This window comes from Epinephelus lanceolatus, chromosome 10, assembly GCF_041903045.1.
Source record: "Epinephelus lanceolatus isolate andai-2023 chromosome 10, ASM4190304v1, whole genome shotgun sequence".
Taxonomy (NCBI): Eukaryota; Metazoa; Chordata; class Actinopteri; order Perciformes; family Serranidae; genus Epinephelus; species Epinephelus lanceolatus.
The window spans coordinates 12,142,020-12,168,604 of record NC_135743.1 but is presented as its reverse complement, the minus strand read 5'-3'; the positions used below and the strand labels follow the sequence as shown (position 1 = coordinate 12,168,604).

Here is a 26,585-nt window from a genome sequence, read left to right as displayed (position 1 = left end):
CTGATTAATCGATTAGTTGATTGACAAAAAAGTAATCGGAAAAACATTTTATAATTCCAGCTTCTCAAATATGAGAATTTAGTCCTTTTCCTTTTAATTACTGTAATAATTTAAATCTACTTTCAATGGGTGGACAAAACACGCATCACTTTGGGCTCAGGGGAATTGTCACGGCCATTTATTTGGATCTTTTCTGATCTTTTTAAACCAAACAATCAATCCATATTGATATAATAGCCAAGTTTAATAGTATAATAATGTAGATAGATAGATAGATAGATAGATAGTATTTTTACAGTGTGGTATTTGTAGTTTTATTTAAGTAAAGGGTCTGTTTTGGTTTATACTGCTCTTTACACTATTTCCTATGCTTTGCGCGCGCGCCCCCCGGAACGCGCATCCCAGCCGGGAGCGCGCGCGGCGAAGGGGCGGGGCCGCGCGGAGTCAGCGCAGCCAGGGATGAGAAACTTGTCCCGGATATTTACCTAACTCTACCTGGCTCTTCCGACGCGCCCCGTCCCGAGGTTTCCACCGCGGACTGTCTGAGGACCATGAACCGTCTCTGAAGCGGGACGACCGAGGTACACATATCTTTATTTTGTCTTTTAAACCTTCTCTTCCCTCTCCAAAAAAAAGAGGCAGCAGTCACTTGGCCAAGTTGTAGTTTACGAGCACTGTCGCGGTTGGAGGAAAGTTTGCCAGTGAAGTGTTCCTCCTTTTGGGTGTAGCTGTAGAAAAACTTCAACAGGTTCCTTGTTGGCGCTGTGGTTCAAAGTACAGCGAGGTCACGGCAGAGTTCATTATCGACAAACTGGGACAATCGGGCAACAGAGACATGGGCCTAATACACTGAGATAGGCCCTGTTTATTCATTGGTATGTGTACGTTTGTAGCAGCAGAGGCCATCTGTGCTAGGTGTTCCTGTGTCCTACACTTGTATACCTAATGCAGAAATATGTTAAAAGTACCATGAAGTTAGATTAATTTCTTCATCTGTAGCTGTCATGTTGGCAACATACTAGAAATAGATGCAAGATGCAAGACACCCAGTGAAGTCATACCTCTCCACATCCACATGAATCTGCCTTTAAATGTAGCATTGACTTGTAAATTCATTAGAGGCCTGCCTGTGAGAGGGGTCATTATGGAAAACAAGTCACCAAACTGGGACCAGCTCTGTTTTAATGTATTCAAAGTGTGTCACCGTGTTCAAACATTAACTCAAACACTGTGTGTCCTTTCAGAATCAGTGCGAGACAGGCCGGCCTGGATCCAATAATCGTTCACCTGGAAAACCAAGACAGGACACATGTACGTACACGTCGCATGCATAAGGATGCACACACACATACACATGCACACACACTAAGCAAAGCCGGGGTAAGTTATTGGCTCCGAGCATGCATTAGTAGTGCATGTTTGTGTCCCTGCAGCGGCTGGTCTGAGATCAGTCGTAGTGTGTTGTAGATGGGCGTGTTCAACTCTGAAAATGTTTAACATTCTTATCATTCAGCTGCCTGCGAAAGGCGGAGAGACGCAGAGGGAGAGCAGCAGGGAGAGGGAAGGGACATGTTCAGACCCAGGCCAAATAATAAAGAATTACACAAACACACACACACACACACACACAGTCACTCCTTCGCATTCATGGTGCATTACTCACTGCAGCCCAATGCTCCATCCAGCACATATATTACTCACCACACAATGTCATCCTGAGGGAGGTGCTTTCATTGGAAGACAACAGCCTGGAAACATCTGACACTGTTTTGGTTGCGTGTGTTTGTGTTTGTCTACGTGTGTGTCTCCAGGTCCCCACTCAGTGACGAGCTGAGGGCAGGGTGTTTGTCTTGAGAGGGAGGCAGAGTTACCGTGGTAACAGACATGCCAAAACCGGACCTGCTTTGCCTAGTTCAGCTGCTGGACGGCACTATCGAGACCTTCAGAGTCAGCGTGCGTAACACACATACACACCCAGACACACACACACACTGTTTCCTGTGTGTCATTATGGAGATCATATGTTGCTCCTATCTGTCTCTGTGCTCTGCTAACAATCATAGCGTCAGTGCACGGTACAGTGACAGACTACTCTTTCCTATTCCCATCGATCCACATCTCTTATTTAACACCGTGACCTTGGTTTGAAGGACATCCTCACCTCCTGCAGCTCACGCAGCTTTTCACACTGAAGTGCCTTTTACATGATCAGCATATCATGTCGTACGCAGCCTGACAGCACACACACTGACAGGCGTACACACGCAGAAAGGCAATCACAGATATTGCTTTCTAGGACAGCAGCTGTGTGGCATCTTTATGTGAATGCAGGGAGAGCGCTGCGGTTGTTTCCAATATTAAACCCCTCATTATTCTTTATTTTACAGCTGCTGAGTTTCATGTTTGGATAAGCTTTATTGCTTTACAGATTTTCACTGACAAAGAATGTGTTTTTTTTTAACGGAGGCGCGGCCCGTTTAAAGTGCTCTGATGTTGTGTCCACACACATCAAAAATGACTGTGTTTTCTGCTGCAAGGACTCACCGCTCGTCATCGCAGTTTACAGTAAACATAATGCTCTGTGATGTGAGTGCGCTTCCGGTAATAGAAAGTGTGGAGAAAGTGTAGATGCGGGTTAGCCCTCAGAGTGATTAATAGTTAAACTACAGTGTTGTACTGCAGATGGAAATCATATTCTCACCTGGATCAATGCATTATTAATCCCTTCTGTCTTATTCACAACCATTTTTGATATTTAATGGAGCGGTCTGTGAGATTTAGGGGGATTTAGTGGTGTGTAGCAGTGAGGACTACAGATTGCAACCAGCTGAAACTTCTCCTGGTGAGAATTCTTATAGTGTTCATTGATCAGGAGGTTTTAACCAGGAGTCAAATTATCCACGGAGGTCGTCTCCTCCTCTCCAAAACAAACCAACTAGGTGACTAAAGCCAGTAAAAACACCGAATAAAGCATCTTCAGGAGGTTTTTACCAGGATCTGAATTATCTACAGAGGTCTCCTCCTTAGCAAAACAAACAGACCCATTGATTTAAACCAGTAAAACACCAAAAAAAGTACACTTAAATCACGGAGGAGCTGCCAACTACGGTGGCTCATGCAAACATGCGAATAGCCCTATCTAGAGCCAATGTTTGGTTTGTCCGTTCTAGGCTACTGTAGAAACATGGCAGTGCAACATGGTGATCTCCGTAGACAAGGACCAGCTCCTTATATAGATATAAACGGCTCATTTTAAGGTAACGAAAACACAGCAATTCTTATTTTTAGGTGATTGTACACTGAAGAAAACATACTTTATATATTAAATCACATTGCTGCTAAAATATCCTCCTTAATCCTACACACTGGACCTTTAAAAAAAAACTGACGGAGACACAATAATTTTCCCTATCAATACATTAAAGGGACGCTTTGCTGATTTTCATCCAGCTTGGTATCATAACAGTGTGGAAAGTATGTGTAAATGAACTATGTTAAACCCTCCTCCACCTTGCAGGCACACCGATCTCCTGCTTATTTGCCACTGAAAATCTGCCGGAGGACGTGTAAGCAGGGTTGTTGCTCGAACTACTGATTCTGCTTCCTCAGTTTTGTACACCTGTTGCCACCTGTGACGCAAAAGCCATTTTTTGATATGAACTGTGGACAGTGTCCGGAGAATCAGGTCCAGATAGATAGCACCCAACAGGAGACTGTCTGTGTCAGAAGCGTTCTCACCTATTGGAAGGTTGCCTAAATCTGTTTGGTTCAGGCAAGGAGTGGTGCCTTGGTAAAGCAAGCAGAGGGCAGGACATTATATGGATTACACCGCGGTCACGTAGGTGGTTCATAAGTTAGTCATAAACAAACAGAGTCTTTTGCTGTTCTTGAATTTGTCTGATTTGATCTGCCCTTACGGACAGAACTTCCCGAATCTTGTCATCTCTCCAGTGAGACATTTTTGTTGCCATCTTAATGTAGACAACCTGTCTTTTTCACCCTTATTATTTTTGTTTTTTTCCGGTTTTGTGAGAGCTGCATGATAGAAACATCATCAACATGCCCACTCACTTGCTGTGAATTCTACAGACAGTTACCTGCTCTTTTCACACATGAGCTCAACTGGACATTACAGAGACTTTGCACTGGGGAACTAGCAGGGTAAAGACTGTTTAATGTCCGATCCAGCTGATTCTGACATTTGCATTCTCACATGCAGCTTCTCCGGATAATACCTAGATAATGTCAGGTTTGCAGTGCATGTGTGAAAGCAGCTAAAGAGTGTAGAAGCAGATTGAGAGAGACAGAGTGGCCCAAACTCAGATCAAACTGTAAAACAAAGCAGTGCTGATCAAACCATTCTGTTTCTCACCTCAAATGTCTTCCGAGACATGTAGCTTATTGTTGTACTGTAAAATGGGATTGTATGTTACCAGCCGGCCGACATATTGTTTTCAGAAAGGCAACTCGCATTACGTCACCCTCCTGAGGAAGCGTTTAATGGTTCTGTGCGGCGCACTGGGTTCTGATAGTTGTAGGTTTTCTACCTCTTGAGCAAAAGCGAATATCACTGCCCTTTTCCTCTGTTTTCTGTTGTCATGTAGCACCAATTTCAAAAGTATTGGCGCCTCTCTCCTGCATAGACAGCCTAGTTTTGTTGTTGCCAATGAAAATGAAATAAAAAGTCAACCCCAGTTTTACTCTCATGTGGCATTCCCATTTGCTGCATTTGCATTTTTCCAGGGTGGTGTCTGTTAGATGTCTGCTGCTAACAGTCTGGCACCGGGTCACTACCTTTTTATAAAACGCTGAGCTCACCTGAGTGCTGTGCGTGACCACACCTCTGTCCTTAACACAGAACAATAAGAAGAAAATAAGAAAAACCAGGCAGAGGGTAGAGTCTCTGCAGAAAAAGACACTGTCACACACTCCTAGTGGGTCATGAGAGATGACTGAGAGACATCACTTCTGTGTGAGTCCATAGTTTTTTAGGAAAATCCTGCACTGTATATCTTTGGGCATTGCTGCAACATATGGCACGGTATATTCACATGTACAAATACGCAACCGGTAAATGTCACTCAAAGTTTTGGCTGATATTAATTTTTGTTTGTTGTTTCCAATCTTTCAGAAGCAGGATGAAGGTGTGGTTCTGTTGGACACAGTATGTGACCACCTGGGCCTGCAGGAGAGGCAGCTCTTCAGTCTGCAGATCAGAGAATCCAGCACAGCCATCGCCTCAGTCACAGCCAACACACACTCTCCTGTGAGCTCACTGTTCATCTGCTGCACATTCGAGCTGGGATTGTAATGTATTGCACTCGCTGATTGCCGTTTAGGCGATGATAACCACAGGGTATGCTTACATAAATGTTTTTTTTAGCCCCAGTTAGCCATTAAACTTAATGAATTTCTTTCTCTCAGAGATGGCTGGAGCCTGAGAAACCCTTGAAGAAGCAGATAAAAGGTATCTGGCTCATTCTGGCTCGCAATCATTCACTGTCTTCACTTAGAAATTACTTCTTTAGACAAATACATTTTAGTTTTGAACTATATTTCAATACATCTATAGATAGGAGGCGTAGGAGAGAAGAGGATTGAGGTGAACTTGCGACTGTATGCCATTTCTCTGCAGGTCTTGCATCTCCCTTTTATCTGAACTTCAGAGTGCGATTCTTCATCTCTGATCCTAACTCTCTGCAGCATGAACAGACGAGGTTAGTATATGTGCCTCTCTGTTATTTGTGTTTTTGTAGCAGTCATATATCACCAGATATTGATCTGGAGAAGTTGTGTGACTCAGAAAGGATCTTTTCGCTGGGATTATGGAGAGAAATGAAGGCGTGGGTTGTTGAAGTTCCTCTTGTCTCGTCTCTGCAGGCACCTGTACTTCCTCCAGATCAGGAGTGACATTAGAGACGGACGGTTAGTAAAACACCAACTCCACCACCACATCCCCCTGTGCACAGTTTGTGTTTAGCCGCTACAATGTGTAATCATGGCGTATGATTGCAGGTTGCAGTGTCCGCTGAGTGCAGCTGTAGTGTTGGCCTCTTACGCCGTGCAATGTGAGTCCCATCTCTTCCTCGAGAAAACAAATGATTAATGACTTAATAATAACTGAGTGAGTAATTAGTTCTGTTGAGGATGCTCTTGATAAGCAACAGCTCTCTGACAAAACCCCAGATGTCACCATGTAAATGTGTGGGTGCTCAGTGTCTCTTTCCATCACCTGCAGCGGAGATGGGGGATCACTGTCCGTCACGACTTCCTGGTTACCTCTCCAAGTGCCACTTCATTCCTGAGCAGGATGAGGACTTCCTGTCTAATGTGGAGGATCTGCATCCACAGCACAAGTAATTCAGACAGTTCATTACATCTAGTTGCCGTTGACCATAGATGTATAACAATAACTTGATACCAGACTCCAGGATGGTGCCTATTCAGTTCAATGGAATGCTCGCCTGATTCACATCAAAAAGATTTTTTAGCTATCGTGTTTATTTCTGGGACATGCGGTCCACTGAAAATGCGTATAAGTGTTTCTCCCGCTGGCTGCGCCTCATTAGGCCCAGACGCACTTAATCAACACCAAAGAACTAGTTGCGACAAAAGCTTGTTGCATCGCCTCACGTCGCCGGTGTCTCAGCCAAAAGGTTGCACCTGAAGGTACCACAAAGACTACAGCCAACGGCCAACTATCAGCTAGCACGTACAAATAACACTCCATATCAGCAGGTGGTGTTAAGCTGTATTCGTCATTCAAAAAGGGAACCTGGAAGACCAACAGGATGGATTCAAGATGCTAGTTAGCCAGTAAGCACATTAAAAAAAACAACATATGTTGAAAGAACAAATGATGTCTCCTGTGCGCCAGCAAGCAATTACACGAGCAATTACGAACTGTTTCTGCTAAAGAGCTCAATGGCTTAAAAAACCTAATCTTACCTAATATAACAAGTTTGTTTTGACCTTCGTCTTGGCTTTGGATGTTTGTTTGCTTTCCTCACTTCTGTTTCTCTTCATGTGCACTGAGTTGAACGACCAATCAGAGTGATTTAATTTACCGACAGGCTCTGCTGTCTCCGATGCCGATCCAACATGCTGAATCGGCCGAAAAAAAGCAGACAAAGGCTGACAAGTGCCGACGGTGTGGGACACACGCGATAGTTGCTCACTGGCAGCAGGATATTGACCAATGGCTGACTGTCGGTTTGATGTGCGAGGGCCCATAGACTTTATGTTGTGATGATGTCACGGAGTAATAAATCGCTTTTCTCGGCTCACAGACAGTTTTACAAATATGTAACCTCCATGGATGAAAAAATCATGATAGAAAGTCATAATTCATCTTGTTTGCAGTTTGAGGTGTCCTGTCAGCAGTTTTACAGATTTCTCTTTTATAATGGTGGTCTATGGGGGCGAGGCTTTTTGGGCCCTGGGGGATTTTTTCACTACAATATGGCAAGTGGCCACTGGAAAAAACTGGAAGCAAGGCTGAGCGACTAGGGGTAGGCAATACCACAAAATTTGATTTCGACCTGAAGAAGTGGCTCACGTATTTTCATGTCGGGTAAAGCAGTGTGTCATGATGTATGAGGTGAAAAATCAGTCTGCTTCAGCTAATGATGACCAATTACAGTTTGAAAATGTAACAATTACCATTGCTGATGATCTGATTTGACTAAAGTATTAATTTCACTACGATACAGATATTCATTGTCTGAGTCTCTCTGAACAGACTGTCAGTGACCTCTGTCTCTGTGTCGGGAGTCTCGATTCTGAGGAATTTCCCTCCTCCTCCCTTCTTTTCGGTTGCAGCTCCAAGTTCTGCTAGCTGTGTCTTTTTTTTGTCTATTTCATTAGTCCATCACTGCTATTATGTGTCGGATTTAACTAGTCAGGATGTGCGCCACGGTGTGCTGCTTCTGTGCAACGTTGTTTGCACACAGTTTTACTCTTAAAATACAAAGAGGTGCAACGTAGCAGAGAGAAAGTAATCCCCTTTTTGGTATCAATCCTGTTGAAACAATGATCAATCTTAAACATGAAAATGCAGTATCTGTAGTATGAATATTCTGGCATAGACCCACCCACAACTACCAACTTCAAACAACCATTTTGTTGTGCAGCTGGTTCCTGGTGTTGTATGTGACTCTGTGTGTGTGTGTTCCCAGGGGGCTGAAGCAGAGCGAGGCAGAGCTGTGTTTCCTCAACACAGCACGGACGCTGGAGTTGTATGGAGTTGAGCTGCATGCTGCCATGGTAGCGTGATTTCCTTGCTTAAACTTTACATGTTAACCCTCATGTTCTACTTTAACTTCCCCTGCATCCATTTTATTCCTCTCATGTGAGACACTTTTTGTCACTCCCTCATTATTCTGTCTCTCAGGACACTAACGACGCCCCACTGATGGTGGGTTTGGCCTCCAGCGGCGTTGCGATATTCTGTAATATGATTTGCTCCAGTTTCTTCCCCTGGTAAGTGATGATGGCGCTAATTAATTACACATGTTGTTATTGTATTTTCTTTTCTTTTTTTTTTTTTTCTTCAACCGACTGCGTTCTTCACATGTAGGGGGAACATCATCAAGATTTCATTCAAGAGGAAACGCTTTCTTATACATCTGAAACGTAAACATGTGAGTCCCTCGACTGTTTCGACTATTTGTTCTTGATAGTTTAAAGATCTGCTCTGGACTTGTTGCTGCTTTTAATTGCTCCACACACTCCACTGGTAAATCTAAAATGTAGACTTCATAGACTCCATTGTTTCGTGGACTTTAACATGAGGGTCTGTGGAGACTGAGTCATTCTCGGAGTCAGCCTCAAGTGGCCATTTAAAGAACTGCAGTATTTGGCACTTACGCGTTGGCTTAATTTTTCTGCCTTGGAGGTTTCTGGTTGGTTGAAAGTTTGAAGTCTGCACCTTTTTTTCAGTGCTGTGATGTAATTAAAGCTAAAATTAGGACATAAAAATGTATACACTGTCAGTTTTTAACAAAATTCACAAGCCTGACTACGGCATGGTCTGCACAGATGTGAATGTAGCACTGATTAAGTTGTTCATATTCACAGTTTTGGCAGCTTGTCTTTGTGTGTGACAAGTAATAAATCATTCATAAGAAATATGATAAGATCCACCTGAGCAGCTTAAGTTAGAATGTGACCTTGAGTATCTCAGTTGTAAAGAACTCTGACATTATAAAGCATTATTTTAAAAGAAATGGAACTCTGCATGTTTCAGGGGGAGACCCAGGATTGTGAGGTATCTCTGATTCTGCCTTGTCCCAAGACCTGTAAGAACCTGTGGAGGTCCTGTGTGGATCATCACTCCTTCTTCAGCTCCAACCGGACTGCCAGGAGCCCCAAACACAACAACAGCACGGTTCAGTCCTACAAAAAGCTGATAACACAACACCTGGGCCTCAGCAACAGTAAACCTGAGAGGTAACTGCGCCTGTATGTGTTTTCACCATAGACAGTTTGAGACATGTATAGCTACAGACATATTCTGTTTGTAGCGTACACGACACGCCCCTACAAACTGCTGCCACCGCTAGTACAAAACAATCCCCCCATTGCAACAGCTATCTAAACCCTGCTACCATGCTACACTGCAGTGAATAAATGAGATCAAATGTAGCAATAATCCACTTTATAATTCATAATATATGAGGATGTGATTCATCTTATAATGAGGATTGACTCACTCTTGGAGCCAGCCTCATGTGGCCATTAGAGGAACTGCAGTTTTTGACACTACTATGTTGGTTTTAATTTTTAGCCTCAAAAGTTGCTGCTTTTTATTCACATGTACATTGTTGTGATAAGTCCTGCAAATGTTCTATCTTTTCCTTTCTAATTTGCAGCGGCCCAGTGTGCCAGCGTGTGGTGGGAGGGATGGTGTGGAATCCAGTCCTGCGGAGGTCAATTTCATCAGAGTACCTTGAGACCAAGAGTCTGCCCTCTAGATCGCCCCCAAACACCCCCAACTGGTAAGACCTGCAGGATCAGTCACACTTTTTTATAGGGCTGTACAATATGGCCAAATGCAATATTTAAATAGAAGGAGCTACAATTTTTTGACAACAGTAAAATGTGCCACAACACACCATTATAAATGAAGCATTGGGGTGCCACAGAGATGCCTACGAATCATATTCCAGATGTAAGGGAACATCCTTCTTTGGTACAGACCCCAGCAGAACTGACATCATGATAATTTTTTCTTGTGTTACCACTTGAATTACAACCCGTATCACATTCGCAATATCTTTCAACATAATTGCAATGTGATTATTTTTGCATATTTTGCAGCCCTTCTTGTTTCTTTTTCACAAACTCAGATGGTGTCATCTAATAAAATCCTATACTCACCTTCCCAGGCCACTTTGGTCTGCAAGGTTTTCGCATTTTGTTCCAATTTCTTTGTTGTGAAGCCCAGATGTACTCATATTAGGCAGGGAAAACTTGAACAAGATTTATTTGAGATTATAAATACGACAGGTGAAGTCCTTCTAACTTACATCTTGCTCAACCTGATGTCCTGTTCTTATAAGCTCACATGTATTGCACAATTTTACACGCTACAACACCGTATGCCACAGTGAAAAATGTATTGCAATCCCAACCTACACAGCTTTCACATGTGCCACCAATCTCTTTTTGCCATGCGCACAAAACGGCCTTACGGCACTGTACCTGTCGTAAATAACAAATTATAGCTGTATTCTTACACAGAAATAATAGTAAATATAAACATAACCGTAGTATAATCCACTACCACACACTATTTAGAATATATTCTCATTTTATCTCTGTAACACAAACTTTTACACTTGGTTTTGAGCAACCTGACTACTGTTTTGTCCCTCTGCTAGGCGAAGTCCTCGAGTTCGCCATGGCATCCGTAAACCTCGCCCATCCTCAGTTGAACTTACGAATGACCTGAAAGACATGTCAGAGGGGGAGGACGTCTTCTACACATACAGAGCATCTGTAAGCAGCAGTAAGGACAGTGAGGGAGACGCTTCACCGCATCAGTTAGTATCAATTACAACAGGAATGTGTGTCTGTCTGTCTCTCTCAATTCAGTGGGAATTTTATTATTGTTATCATATCTGAAAATCATCTGTTAATCTACAAATCACTGTGAAAAATCTCATTATTTCATCTTTTTCAGCCTCTCTGGCTCTTACAGCCAGGGCACAGATGAGGCTTTGTCGCAAATTGATGACAGTATAGGAGAGGAGGATGGTGACAACAGCTCACACAACTACCATAAGGTCCGTTATCTCATCATTGTCATCTCTACATAAGTGTATTACTGTAGATCCAGCCATGTGTGGGCATATGTGAGTTGACTGTGAGTGCTTGTGTGTGTGCAGGGCGCTCTCGGCGATGGTGACCTGATGCTGATATGTATCGCCCCCGATCATGATGGCAAGTTTGGCTTCAATGTTAAAGTGGGTGTCTCTCTTACACTCTTTGTGTATCTCTTAAACGCTTAAGGCAACCTTTTAAGCTTTTCTGTTTAATTTATTTACACACACATTATGTTTTGTGTCATCACTCCTCCACTCTTGCTCCATTTAATTTCCCAACTCCTCCCAGGGTGGGGTGGATCAGAAGATGCCGCTGTCCATATCCCACGTTAAACCTGACTCCCCGGTAAGAACGGACTCGGATGTGTTTGTGTTTTGATGGCCTGGTTTCTCCGGGTGGTGTCAAAATAACGTTATGATCAAATGTCAACACAACACAGATATTTTGAGACATAGCTGTAATGATTGGTCAATTCATTTACATGTTGCTTGCCAGAAAAAAAAGCATAATATTATGATATATATTTAAAGATTGTGTATGTGTGTTTGTGTGTATAGAGTGGTGCAGGAATGAGTCCTAAACCCAGAAAGAAGTTAGCATTTTAGCATTCCCAGTTCCTTCGTCTTGACATCAGTGGGTTTTTTGAATGGCATTTGAATTAAGGTCCGTGGTTACCTTTGTTCTAAAACATAAAATACGTCATGAATTTTAAAGCTTTTAAGTGTCTTCAAAAAAGACCGTTGCTAACAGGTGGCTAACTAAGACTGCAGAACGTCATCACGCTGATCATGGCTCTACAGCCTCGTTGTTGTGGCGCAATAACACACATCAGCCGCGTTGACAGTGTTTGACAGTTTCAACATGCTTTATCAAGATGAATGTCAGGTGAATATTATTGCCAAACTGTCAAGGATAATACATTTCAATAACGAATGAGATCTAGGTCTGAGCTTTAGACTGAAATATAGATTGATGTACGCTGTGATTTCAACTGTGAAATGACCCTGTGTTGTTTCTAGGCGGGTCGATGTGAGCCCAAACTCCTGGAGGGAGACCTGGTGGTGCTCATCAACGGTCGAGACATTTCCGAACACACACACGATCAGGTTGTCATGTTCATACGAGCCAGCAGAGAGTCGCACTCCAGAGAGCTGGCCTTGCTCATCAGACGTAGAGGTGTGTGTTTGATGACAGACAAACAGCTGAGGCAGCATGTGATCCAAGTGTGCGCACTGTTGCTCATGCTTCTATGAATATTTATCACAGCCTTGAACCCTCCTTGGATTCCAGGTCCCGGCCGGGTGGCACCCCTGCTGCAGTTGCCCCCTGCCCTCACGCTCACCGGCCAGTCACAGGGAGACAAGCTGTCACCTGGCCAGTCGGAGCAGGTCACGACACTGGAGGAATCAATGAGACAGCTGGAGAGAAGCATACAGTCCGGCACACTCTGTTTCCACTTTGAGGTATTTAAAATGCAGGTGGGAGCTAAACAGTAAACGGGTCTTTAAAGTGTATTTACAAGTTAAGCAGGATTTAGTTCATCCCACTGAGTTACTGTGGATCATAATGAGCCTTTTAAGTGCTGTTTTTCAGACAGATGTTGGCCCTAATCTTCACTCGGACTCCTGACAATCTGAAACAAAAGATGCCGTCACTGGACTAGAATGTGTAGTTTTTCTTTGTGTATGTTCCTGTGTGTGGGTTAAAGCGCATGCGTGTTTGTATGCTTTTAATTTCTAGAATTTATACAGGAGGAAGCCTGGTCTGACACTAAACTGTGCTCGGCTCCCTGAGAACATGGACAAGAATCGATATAAGGATGTTTTACCTTGTAAGTGCTGCTTATTCTGACTGTCTGTGTGTCTGTGCCCCGCCGTTCGTCTCTTCTCTACCTGGTGCCACCCACAGCTCTGTGCTACCTTCCTAACCTTGATCTGGAGCTCACCGCTGTAACACCTCATGAAATTTAATTGGTTTAGCCTGTGGTGCGTCGACGGCTCTGTTGTGACCCTCACACGCTGCTATCCTGCTCTCCTTTCAGATGATGCCACCAGAGTGGTGCTTCAGGGCCAGGAGGACTACATAAACGCCAGCCACATCACGGTGCGCATCACTGATATGAAAATGACTGTCTTGTCCCTGTCTGACATTTAAAGGGAGCAGCGTGTAGGATTTAGTGGTATTAGCAGTGAGGATTGCGGATGCAACCGGCTGAAACTTCTCCCATTCGCTAAACAGGAACTCCCGATTAGGATTCCTTCGGTGTCGGGCTGCCCCTTGAAAGTCAGAGATTCGAATCATCAGTCAAGCAGTCGTTTTTTGTCAGTTAGTGTGTGGTGTATTTCAGGGAACATTTTGGTCCCTACTTTTAGCTTCAGAGTGAGCGCTCCTTGCATTCATGCTGCTCTTCTGTACAGGTAGCTGCGTAGACGGAGGCAGCTGCCCAGAGGAAGAGAAGCTTTTCCTGGTCAGGCTCTGAGTAACGTTATCTTCGACCTTCTGCGTAGAAGTGGTGAATTTCCAGCTCAGAACAACTCATTGAGATATAGTCTCTGGCTTTAGTTCAGTGGTGTTCATTATGTCTGCAGTTTCTGATAATGACTTTAGTTGTTCTTTTATCTCAGACATGTGTTAGGATGTTACATACCTTGGCGTGTTTCGGTGGAAAATTCCACCTTCCTCACAAGTGTCACTTGGTGGTGGTTGTGACGCGTATTTATCCGCTGATCTGTCAATCAGCTGATAATAGGGAGGTGTGACCATCCAGCTAGTTGACAGATCAGCTGATAAAGACGCATCACAACCACCACCAAGTGACACCAAGCGAAACATGCCAAGCTATGTAACATCCTAACACATGTCTGAGATAAAAGAACAACTAAAGTCAGTCTCTGGCTTTGTTTGATGTCTAGCATCGGCAAAAAATGTTGCACATTTCTGATCCATCATGGAATAGCTAGCTTGATCGCTACGACACCGCATGTCGATGGATTGCTAACTACAGCGGCCAACACAGACACTATCTAGAGTTTGGTTTGGTTTGTCCGTTCTGAGCTACTGTAGAAATATTGTGTTGCAACATGGCGATCTCCATAGACAAGGACCCGCTCTGTATGTAGCTATAAACTACTCATTCTAAGGTAACAAAAACACAACAATTCTTATTTTCAGGTGATCATACACTTAAGAAAATGTACATATATATTCAATATATCCCCCCTAAATCCTGCACCCTGTACCTTTGATATAAACTCATCTTCTGTGTGTTGTGTGTATCTCTGTGTGTTTATTTGTCTCGTAGGTGGCGCCCCCAGTGTCTGGTGTATGTTTACGTTATGTCGCGGCTCAGGGTCCGTTGCCACAGACCTGCACTCACTTTTGGCAGAGTGTTTGGGAGCAACAGACACACACCATCATCATGCTAACGACTCTGACAGAGAGGGGACGGGTATACATGCGTTCATACTTTAATGCTGTTCACACTTTTGCGCAGGAATGAAAATGAGTAGAGGGATTTGAAATTACACAGCTCAATATCAGCAGTGCATTTAACACAGTAATTATTGTAGCACATTATTACATTCAGTTTTGTGTTTTATTTGAAACATGATTACTGTAATTACAAGGTTCAGCGGCGATGTTTGCACACAAAAGTAATAAATTGGCACAGTTGTGACTAATTACAGGGTTTCACAGCGTGGAGAATAGCTAACTGTAAAGTGTGAGCAGGATGCTGATGAGAGAAATAATTTGAGTGTGAGGAAGACACATCCACACAGAGACAGAGGCAGCGACATATCAAGGTCTCGTTGAATGAAGATGTCTCTGTCTTGGCTGTTGCCTGGTAACCAGATGCTTTCATTAATTGATCATTTTCATGATATTCGTCAAGTGCCCTGAGTTTCTCTCCTCTTGACAATCACACAGACACACACAAACACACACACAGAAATTGACAATCAGTTCACATCCTGCTCTTGATGAATTGCTTTTGTTCCTCAGACTGCCGGTTGGAGCATACCACGCTGTTGAATATGAGTTTGATCTCATGAGAGCAGAGCGCAGCTGATGTAGCAGCCGCCGCAGCAGCACTGTAAATTGTATCCTGACAGATGACTCATGTCACATGTAATGTAATTTCTCTGTGATGTCACACGCTTGCAGACCAAGTGCCACCAGTACTGGCCACATCCACCGGAAGTGAAGGATTACGGACACATGCGGGTGAAGTGTCACTCTGAGGAGTGTAACCTGGCGTATGTGACGCGGCAGTTCACTCTGACACACACACAGGTACAGTAGCAAATAGAGCTGCAATGATTAGTCCGCTAGTTGAGCAACAGAAAATTAATTGGTACCTATTTTGATAATTGAATGATCATTTAAAGGAGCAGTGTGTAAGATTTAGCAGCATTTAGCAGTAAGGACTGCAGATTGCAACCAGCTGAAACCTCTCTTGAGTGCTAAGCGTGAACTACTGGTTACAATTCCTTCAGCTTTCCTTGTTCAGGAGGTTTGACCTGGGAGCCGAATTATCCCCAAAGATCTCTTGTTTAAGTTTATTAAATGTAAAAATGGGATGCATTTCTTGTCTTAACATTTCAGTTAAGTCAGTATTTTGGGGTTTTGGACTTTTGGTCACCTTAACCTCTGGGACACTATTGTCAGCATTATTTTTTACTGTTTTCTGATCTTATACAGGCCAAACAGTTCATCAAGAAAATAGTCTGCCATTTAATCGATGAAATTCATCCAATTCACACCTGATTTCATATCCACATGAACCCTGAGCAAAGCATCACCAGTGGTCACACAACACGGATCTTTTCCATTTGAATGTTTACAGTGACATGTACCATGTTTGTGCCATATGTCACATAACAGAGGTCACCACAGGCAGCAAACTATCTGCAGCCAAACTACAGTCACCTCCGTGTGGCTGGCTTGGTCTGTATGTTTGCGTGGGTGGACACGTGTGTTCGTGTGTATTGAGGGAATAGTCCGGATTTATTTGAAGTGGGGCTTCATATTTTACCCACCTGAAAAAAAATCAAAACCAGTTTAAATGTACGCTATTTTTGCCATATCCACAATCCATGGAGTCTCTTGCAGTATGCTTTTGGGCAGCCTCTTAAATTCTAATATCAGACATCTCCCAGAAGTGAACAGTTGCATACCTCTAGAGAAAATAGCCTACTCACTAAAGAATAAGATACACTCTTTCTATAAAATATGGCAACCTTATTAATTATATGAAAAATCCCTTATCCCATATGACTGAATGACTATTTTCGCCACACTAGTATTATAAGATACCATGCAACTATGGATAAGACTACTCTATCTCTTAAACCCCCCACCCCCCATTTTTATTGTTCATTCATTCATTTTTTCCGTAACTGCTTATTCTGTTGGGGGTCGCGGGGGGCTGGAGCCTATCCCAGCTGACATTGGGCGAGAGGCAGGGTACACCCTGGACAGGTCACCAGACTATCACAGGGCTGACACATAGAGACAGACAACCATTCACACTCACATTCACACCTACAGCCAACTTAAAGTCACCAATTAACCTGCATGTCTTTGGACTGTGGGAGGAAGCTGGAGTACCCGGAGGAAACCCATGCTGACACGGGGCGAACATGCAAACTCCACACAGAAAGGCAGGAACCCACCCTGGGTTCGAACCCACCATTTTTGTAGTGTAGTATTTAATTGGTAATGTAAAATTGGTGTCCTAATCTATCTTCCAAGCCACCAGACTCCTTTGACAAAAAACGTAATTTTACCTTGCAGAACACGGGAGTTGCTGGTCCACTACTGCCTCGATCGTTGAGTTTGTTTGTGCCATTGTGTGACTTTGGTGTTTTCAAGGGTTAGTTTAGATTCATGGAGCTCACGCAATAACACAAACTAACTAGTCGATAAAGGCAGCGATAGACCAGCAGCTCCTGTGTTCTGCAAGGTGAAATTACTGTTTTTGTCAAAGGAGTCTGGTAGCTTTGAAGAGAGCATAGGTAACGGCTTTATTTCACGAGTAAAGCAGTGATAATATCCTTAATTCTGAATGAACTTAAACAGCTTCTCAAAACTGGCTTTGTGGTGACCACCATCTACTATAGGTAATACAAAGACTATGGATAAATACCTCATACAACCGCCCTTCAAAAAATCCAGACCATTCCTTTAACTGTGTGTATTGTGGCCGGGCATTCTGAGGAGTTAACCTGATTAAGTTTAAAACACTTTATATGGAAGATAATCAGATTAAATTAGCTGCTTTCCACATTGCCTTCCACAGCAAACAGGTAAGTAAACATATAATGCTCAGGGAGGCATGAAGTATGAAGGCACACACATGCATACACACAGATACTGCTGTGTGGGCCCATCTGTTCCTCTGGCGGAGCGAGTTAATCCCTGCATGGAGTCACAGGCCACATGACCATTATAAACTCTAAACTCAGCCATTCTCCTCCCCGCCTGTCTTTCTGTTTTTATCTTCCCGTGTCCCTCACTTCTCGGTGTCACCCACTGGTCACGTGCAGTTTTGTTCTCCTCACCTGCTCCGCTTTTTCCACGACACCCTTTTGTTTCCTCACATGCTGAATCTTGTCAGAGTGTTTGATCTTGTAGGGCTGCCTAGTCAGTCTTACGTGGGTGTTTATTCTCCTTAGAGATTACATGGTTATCATTTTAAATTCAGGTTATGAGATACTTAAATTCCCTCTGTGTCTATTTGCCTTTCTTTTTAATGTGTGTGTGTGTTAGCGGGGTGAGGAACGTGCAGTCACACACCTGCAGTATGTTGCGTGGCCCGACCACGGTGTACCCGATGACCCTTCCGACTTCCTGCTGTTCATCAGCTCCGTCAGGGAGAGGAGGAGAGGTGAAGAGCCACTAATGGTACACTGCAGGTAACACACACACACACACACACACAGGGTGTACTCTAATTGAACACTGCCGGCATGTTCTGTACCCGCCTCTACTATGCACTCAATGCTGTGTTTGTTTTGAATTACAGCGCTGGTATTGGACGGACAGGTGTTCTGATTACCATGGAAACGGCCCTGACTCTGTTGGATCAGGGCCGGCCGGTGTTCCCGCTGGACATTGTCAAAACAGTGAGAGATCAGCGAGCCATGATGGTTCAGACCACGGTACAGATAAACAGAACCATTATTAATGCTGCAGTGATTGTTTTTCTCCCTGTTATTTTTATTTTTATTTATTGCATCATGATAACCTGGAGTTTTTTAATTATCATAAGGTTCAGCCAATTTGTCATATACATGTGGTCAGAAACTTTAAGGTTTCTACAAGAACATGTTTACATGCCTTAATGTTAAAAAAACACTTTAATTTCCTCATACTGTCTGTGCTGGAACACCTGTATTAACCCTCTGCCTGAAACACACCATTTTAGCGCCACTCTCTTTAAGCCCTGCTCCCGAAAAAAGCGTAATAGCTTCAGCAGTCACGAGTTGGGTATTTATTTTCTGCAATAATCCAAAATCCAATAAGAAAATCCCATCGGCCTCTTGATAAAGGAACCAGGGTGACGCTAACTTCCACGTTGACTGAAAAACGTCATCCCTGCAGCACTCTATTGCAGCCAGGGCAATGACTGTAACAGAGAACAGCAGCACTTTTTACTGTGACAAGTCACCAATTAAGGTTTCTCAACACAAGTAGACATGTTCCAGCAGGAGTTTGATCTGAAATCAGGGAGAACAACATCAGCAACTAAGATTACATGTTTCCCTGATGTTAGCATGTAGCTACATGTACTTAAACGGTGTACCTGCAGCCAAGGGAATGACTGTAACAGAGAAAAGCTACACCAGCTACTGTGAAAAAACACCAGTAAAAGCTTCTAAACATAATGGGACAACTTCCAGCAGGAATGTGATCCGAAATCGGGGTAAACAACATCAGCAGAGAAGCCCTTTACTGCAGTGCGCAGTTCAGGGCTGTGCTCAACATGGGCGGAGTCAAACATTGACTGCTGCCCTGTGTTAGCAAGTCCGACCACATTACCTGCTAGTTAGCTGGCCAGCTGCTACCCCGCAGTTCCTCTGATCTGGTGGGGAGTTGGGTTTTCAGGGTTTCCACATATTTATTTATTTGTGGCAGCCTGCCATGATTAAAACATGGTTGGCTACTACTGTTGGGTTATTCATTGCAACACACTCACAGCACAGAACGTACTCTGTGCACAGACAAAGGAGCAGCAGAACACTAGGGAAACGTAACCATTTATTGCACTGGGTCTAAAAGTTATTTTCTACTCGCAAACTCCTCCTCTCGTCCATTGATCTGATCAGCTCTGATCTAAACGATTGATCAAATATCCACGCTGCGATTCAGAACTCTGCAAACTGCAGCTGAGGAAAAAACAGAAGAGTTCCTGCATTGCGTTCACGGACTGACAGAAACCTCTGAATTTGGAGAGCAGACACAGACTGATACACAACACAAAAACAAGAAAATTAAAAATAGAAGAAACCGAAAGTTAGCGACCCCCCCCAACCTGCGTCATCAGCCACCACACATGGATAGTAATACTGTGTTTGTGCTGTCTGAATACGAGCTACAGCAGCTAACTGAATGTCTGTCGCCAAAGCTGCTGTCTGCTCTCCTTTAAGTTGAGTAGTCTCACAGGCGGGAAAGAGGTGGAGGGACCACGGGGTGTGGTACGGTCCGCCTCCAAGTAATAAGACAATGGTAGCATTGAGCACTGAATATGATAAATTTATGCAAAATCCCTGAAAAAACAGACAAGACATCCACAGCTCTTCATCCAGGATTATGTGGACACTGGAGAAAAACCAACAGAGGGCCGTGGGCACGACCCCTGCCAACCGCCTGTCCTCCCTCTGGTTCTCTGGCAGAGGAGCACAGCCTGAGTCAGAGGGGCTTGCTGAAGGCGAGAGGAAAGCCAGGACCCACAGAACATGTTGGAGAACCAGAGGGGGTGTGGGAGTCAACACACCCCTGGATGGATCTTTTCTCACCCACTATGACTGCCCCTCCAGCCTTGATAAAACCTCCAGCATGCGCCATGAGCCCTTGCTTGAATCTTAGCCACCTGGCTTTATCCCACAGCCACTAAGCTCCGTCCAGCTGACCAAGGCTGGAGGAGTAAGAGGCTAATTTGCAATAGCGTCCTTGTTTCTTAATATGCGTATCCTATAATATTACAACCACACTGTAGTGTTCATAATTAATTACTTCATGCAGTATTGATGTCCACTTTCAGGTGGTGCCGTTGAGTTAAGTCAAATGAGAAGGGCCGCGTGCAACCTGGGCGGAGTTAAGTGTTTGACTCTGCCCACTTTGAGTCCCAAATCGAACTGCACATTGCAGTGATGGGTTCTTCATTCACAACTAAGTTTACATGTTTCCCTGACATTAGCATGCAGCTTCATATAGCAGTGAAGGGCATTAGGCAGATCACCATATAAGGAAATCCAGCCTGCTATGATGTCATACTGTAGCTAGAGTAGAAAAGCTGTAGAGTATTCAGAACTGTAGGAAATCTTGGGTTTTATTCACAGGTATTGCTTCTCCATACTTTTACCTCATTATTTGAAACTCTGACCACTTTAAATATGAACATCCTTCACTGAAACACTATAAGACGCAAACTACGGAAAAGCATTACAGGTCCCCTTTAAACTGGTGCCTTGTTTTAGTTCGTTTAGTTCGCTATTTAAAGTTTCCAATTAACAGAAGAGTGCAAGTAAACATCAGTCGCAGTTTGAGAGGTGCTTTTTTGGTCTATTTGTTTTGTTTTCCTTGAACATGTATGCACGTTCACATTGTAGTCCGAAAATTGGCCTCTCTTGGCTCAATTCAGGCTGTTCAAATGCATGTATTTATTTTAAAAAAGAACTTTTTTATATTTCATCAGGCACACTGCAATTATCATGAAATGTCAGAAATTTGGTTTCATGGAGTCAAAGCTTCTGGAAGATTAAAAAAATCTGTCAGTTGATCTAAAAATACCGGATAAAGAATGTAAGGAATTTTGATTAAGGAAAGGAGACTTCACTTCACTGTGCCCAGAATTACTTTATAAAGGCCAATGTCCCAGTTTTTGACATCTGTGAGGTCTTGTCATCTTTAACCTTCATTAGTTCACAGAGACGTGGCTGCCACAGTTTTACAGTGATGGCTGATGAGCGGGAGCAGGCGAGCTGAGGTTGGAAGCCGCTCTCTGTGGCACCTCAGCGGTATTTGTCGAGGGAGAGGGAAAGTGTTACTCATTGCTTTGATACGAGGTAGTGCTGGGAATATGGCAGCGCTCCAGTCACAAGCCTGCTTCTAGGCCAGTGCTGCTACCACTATCACCCTTATTGTGAAAGGAGATCCAGTCCCTGAGGCTTTTACTCTCTGATGTTTTTGTGCTGATGGAACGCTTCCTCAGGTTTCCCCTCATATGTTTGTGTCCCTGACTGTAATGGAAAACATGCGCAGAGGACAGACCTTGATGTGAAGGAGCCATATGTTGAAGGATAAGGCTGACATTATTCTGTATTTTTCCTACTGTCAACAAATCCCATGAAAAAAACCCAAATGTGTTAGTCTCTCAATACCTTCCAGCTTCTGACATTACAAATAATAAAAAAAAAAATAAAATAAAACTAGGTCACAAATACACAGTTGACCAATCTCACCACAGGGTCCACTCGGTTTCTGATCTGGAGCTTTCGATCGTATCCCACAAACTTCCTCAGCAGATGGAGTTTTATTTTTAGCAGTTCTAGCAGCATGGTTGTATTGATGGCAATGTTGGTTAGTTGGTTGGTCCACTGCTTTGGATGAGACGGAAATTTCACAACTACTATTGAGTGATTTCAAGACAACAAATCCTATTGAATGTGGTGACCCTCCACCTTTTCCTGAAGTGCCATCATGAGGTTCACATCAGTTGTTTCAGTAAAATGTCTTGACAAGATATCGGACTGATGGCCATGAAATTTGGCACACGTTTATGTCCCCCATCAGGTCAAATTATTGAATTTGTCCAATACTTTGATTCATGACCAAATATCAGCAAAACTAATGACACTCCCATCGGCTTCAGCTGCACTTTGGGTTTAGTGCTAATTAGCAAATGTAAATGCTAACATGCTAATCTTAGATGTTGAACATGGTAAACATTTGCTGCATTAAAATGCTCACAGGAATAGGCCGTATGTACGCCCCCCTCTTGTGGTATGCACGACCTTGTAAGTGGAACTTTTCCGAGAGTATGGTCATAACCATGGATAAAGATGCTGCGTTCAAATGGAACTCTTGAACTTGTGTTTATGACATGGGAAGTCATGTATATGAAGTCGTGAACTCTCAAATTTCCACATACAAAGGCAAGAATGCCACTTCAGGGGTGTGTTTATAAGGTCACTTCTAGTGAACACGGTAAACACGACCCCAGACCTTGACACAGCATTTGAGGTGTGCCCCCGTTCATTCTAATTGAAGTTGCTCAGTTATTGTACCAAATTGATCAAATCCTGATATTGAAACAAGTCAACTTTTCAGCAGTTTTAACACTCAATTTATCCACTGATTTACAGACATCTCTTTCATAGTATAAGTCTATGGGAAAAAGTATTTTTCAGCCCCATGGTGTCACGTGACGGACCTGGACGGAGTAATTCCACTTTTTGCCACTATGTAAAATTGGCTTCAAAGCCCGGGACTATACCTGCTGTTAGCATGACTGTACTCTCTTCGCATTGTTTTATAAAAAGGCTAAAACAGCTGCAATTTTTATCAAATGTTACTCCAGCTGGGGGACCACAGGGACCATAGAAATGAGTTAGCATTTTGGCACTCCTGATTCCCTTGTCTCAAAGTCAATGAGTCCAATTACATGGACGTGAATAACCTGTTTATGAGGCTTATTTTGATTATCATATTCGGGATATGGTGTTTAAATTAACACAGAGATTTCTACTCCCTGTATACATCCCGGTTACTTTCAGAGTACTCCAGCTAGCATATTCTGGTTTCTCATAAATTAAATATGGTGTTTACAAGCTCAAATACACACACAGGATACTCCAAAACCCGTTCATCAGGAGTTATTTATGTCCATGTAAACGCACTCAGTGGGTTTTTTTTTTAATGGATTTCGGTACCTGTGGTTAACACACGCTTATGAGACTTTAATGTTTTGTTCTATGGCATAAAACACGTCAGTAAATTTCCCCCTTGTGAATTGTGAAGCTTTTAGAAGTCTTGAAATATTGGTTGCAAAAAAGTGGCGAAATCATACTGATAAGGGCTTTGCAGCCTCATTGTTGCAGCGACGTTAAGTCACGTGACCATGGTGCATTGCATTTACGCTTCAGACATGATAAAAGTGGTGTTCATCTGTGAAGATTATCTTGCTGAACACAACTGTGTAATATCATAAGCTTTTGTTTGCCACCGAGCTTATTTTCTGCAATCATCCAAAACCTGATGGAAGAATCCCAGTGGCTTTTTGACGAGGGGATCCAGGGTGATGCTAACTTTCACATCAGCCTGCAAAAAAAAGTACACTCTGCACTCTGCTTTCAGCCACATGTGTTATGTGTAATTGTTAATGAGTGCTGGCTCACTGATATGTTTCAATAGCTAATAGTTTTTGGACAACAGCAGAGCGCTATGGCACAGAAGAATACAATGAAACAGGCTTTTGGTTTCTCAGGCAGCACCTGTTAGAGGACCAGTTCATTATTGATTTGTTCTTTTCATAGAATGTAAGGAGAAATAAAGAAACTAATCAGTGCTACCATTTAAAGAACAGCAGTGTTGTGTAACTGCTGGTAACACTTTGTATGTTGTGTGTTTCAGTGTCAGTTCCAGTTTGTGTGTGAGGCCATTCTGCGAGTCTACAAAGAGAAACAAAAGGGATCTACAGCACCATAGCCCAAATCAGCAACAGGACCAGAACAGACACACTTAACGTTTCAGCCTCACCTCATTGCAGGCGACTGCCACGGAGGGACTATAGCAGATTAACCTCTGTCACCGCCTCTGAGACTGGTACACAGACTGGATAATGAGAGTATAACCAGCTTCAGAGCACAGCTGTCTGTGATCTGTGTAGCCTAGATTCAATGTGGGTGTATGAGTCTTATACCTAGTCGGCCTTAGTGTTTGCTGATAGTGCATTAAGCTTGTAGAGGCTGCGGTCTCCATAGAGACTGATGTAAGTCTGATGTGAGCTGCTAATTTCTGTCCAAGAGGCCACTCAGGAATGTTGTCTCTACTTATTAAGCTACATGTGCCTTAGACTGACGCCTCCCAGTCGATGGATCGAACGGAGCGGCGGAGGCAGACCTGGATCGTTATAATCTGTAGTTCATCTGTGTGTCCAAAGACGAAGAGCAAGGCAGGCTTTAGATCACTACAGCAGATACTGTAAGGTCATGGTGGTGCAGTCCGCCAGAGGAGCACCAAACCCCACTGTTCAACACTCTTAAATTATTAAGACACTAAATAAACACACTGATTTATACCTGTGCGTCTGCTTTGTAATTTCCTTTGATAGCGAACATCATGCATTAGATCATCAGATGAGGATGTGTCTCTTTGTGTCTTTAAAGCCTCTGTACCTTTTCACACTTCCTCGCAGGATGAAACTGCTCACTGAAGTGAAGAGTCGTCTGCTTATTTAACCTTAAGCTGAGTGCCTCTAAAGCTGGCATCATATCAGTGAAACTAACTCGCCATCACAAATCAGCCCAAACTGTGTCTGGTTAGGACAAAATGTTGCTCTCAAAGAAAGACACTATAGCAATATGTAATACTGCTGTGAGGATTTGAGTATCTCTGCAGGTTTATATTCTTTTATGATGATGCATAATTCATTGTGTTGCTATATGTGTGCTCTCCTTATTCTGTAGTTCTTTTTTCATACAGTATAATGCAGGCATGAGGAGCTGGTATGCTTTTTACAAAGTAGGACGACTGTTGCTACAAAAATATGTGAGAAATTGATGCAGGAGCTTTTTATCAGTCGTGTCCAGCAGACTGACGCATAGAAACCAGCATCTGCAAGAGGTTTTGTGTAAGAGATGCACATCTGAGGGTTTGAATGTGAAGGCGGTGAGGTCATATTTTCAGTCTACAGTTAAAGGGAAACTTTGGTGCTTCTCAACCTGGACCATATTTCCCAATGTGTTTGTATCTAAGTGCCTAATGGAGATAACCATTTTTTAAATCAGTCGAGTGCTGTAATGTTATCCCTACAGGCAGTCGTGCAGCGTCAATTTATGTTCATTGAAAGTGCTTGTTTTGCCACTTCAACGTTATGGAGAGGACTCTATGCAGAAATGAAATGTTTTTTGTTTCCTTTTCCTGGTCTGTTACTGTGACCAAGTCTCGTTAAAGGAGAATCTCGTTGTGAAATCCCGTGAGAGGTGACTTGTTGCAGGAAAATACGGTGGACACATTAGTGAAAATTGGAGAGATGATTGCCAGTGTTTCCCGTAACCTAAACTTTACCCAAAGCCTTTGCCATATATCCACCAAGGGGGGAGCTACATGTTAACGTTAGGGAAATGCTATTTGATGGGAGAGCATGCTTTGATACAACACAAGGAGGAGTTGTGTTGGAGTACAGAGAGCGTAGCTTAGTGTTATCTTAAAGATTTTCAATGTCATACTCTTGAGAAGGAGGTAGCGCTGTGCTAGAGGTCTGTCTTTATCAGCTGACACTCAAGGAAAAAACGCAGGTGCTCTTGAAGGACAGGGTCAGCACATGGAAAGAAAAAATGAACTTCAGGCAAGGTGCTTCGGCCCTGATGAATAAAGGCTTTCATTTGTTCCGTGTTCCGTGACATTCAGAGCGAGACTTCTCCTTAGGAGAGACATTTAAAATAAAATTGGAGCCTGTCAGTGGCAAAAACAAGCACTTTTAGTGGATGTAAACGTAGGGCTGTGCAATTAATTGAAATATTATCCAAATCACAGGAGCTGCAATATTTAAAAAAGGTAAAATGAGTCACAGCATATCATAAATGAAGCATTGTAGTGCTACAGAGATGCTCCAGACTACAAATCATATTCCAGACATAAGGGAATATGCTTGTTTTATACAGGACTCAGCAAAAATTACATCGCCTTTTTTACTTTTTTTGGGTGGAAGTGAAATGCAAAAATTACTATTCCTACTAAAATCACAACTCATGTTGCAATCGCAGTATATGTCATTTGCTTTGATGACGTGATTAGGTCTGTTGAGGGCCTCA

The 26,585-nt window shown here is 43.1% G+C and overlaps 1 protein-coding gene across 2 annotated transcripts; it reads left to right on the top strand.

Annotated features, from left to right (window-relative positions):
- The first annotated feature begins 441 nt into the window (after positions 1 to 441).
- On the top strand, positions 442 to 24,850 carry ptpn3 (protein tyrosine phosphatase non-receptor type 3). 2 transcript variants are annotated; one of them, XM_033640722.2, is made up of 27 exons: positions 442 to 581; positions 1,245 to 1,311; positions 1,812 to 1,953; positions 5,132 to 5,266; positions 5,425 to 5,467; positions 5,636 to 5,717; positions 5,881 to 5,925; positions 6,016 to 6,068; positions 6,239 to 6,356; positions 8,178 to 8,265; positions 8,393 to 8,481; positions 8,579 to 8,642; positions 9,248 to 9,450; positions 9,873 to 9,998; positions 10,884 to 11,045; positions 11,186 to 11,288; positions 11,391 to 11,468; positions 11,617 to 11,673; positions 12,348 to 12,504; positions 12,619 to 12,791; positions 13,069 to 13,159; positions 13,370 to 13,431; positions 14,630 to 14,776; positions 15,493 to 15,621; positions 18,100 to 18,245; positions 18,356 to 18,491; positions 24,184 to 24,850. In XM_033640722.2, the coding sequence occupies exons 3-27, from the start codon at positions 1,885 to 1,887 to the stop codon at positions 24,256 to 24,258; spliced, it is 2,631 nt and encodes an 876-aa protein (XP_033496613.1). In that variant the 5' UTR covers positions 442 to 581; positions 1,245 to 1,311; positions 1,812 to 1,884; the 3' UTR covers positions 24,259 to 24,850. The 2 variants fall into 2 exon arrangements, with proteins under 2 accessions (XP_033496613.1, XP_033496612.1); XM_033640721.2 differs by having other exon boundaries at positions 12,595 to 12,791.
- The last annotated feature ends 1,735 nt before the right edge of the window (positions 24,851 to 26,585 follow it).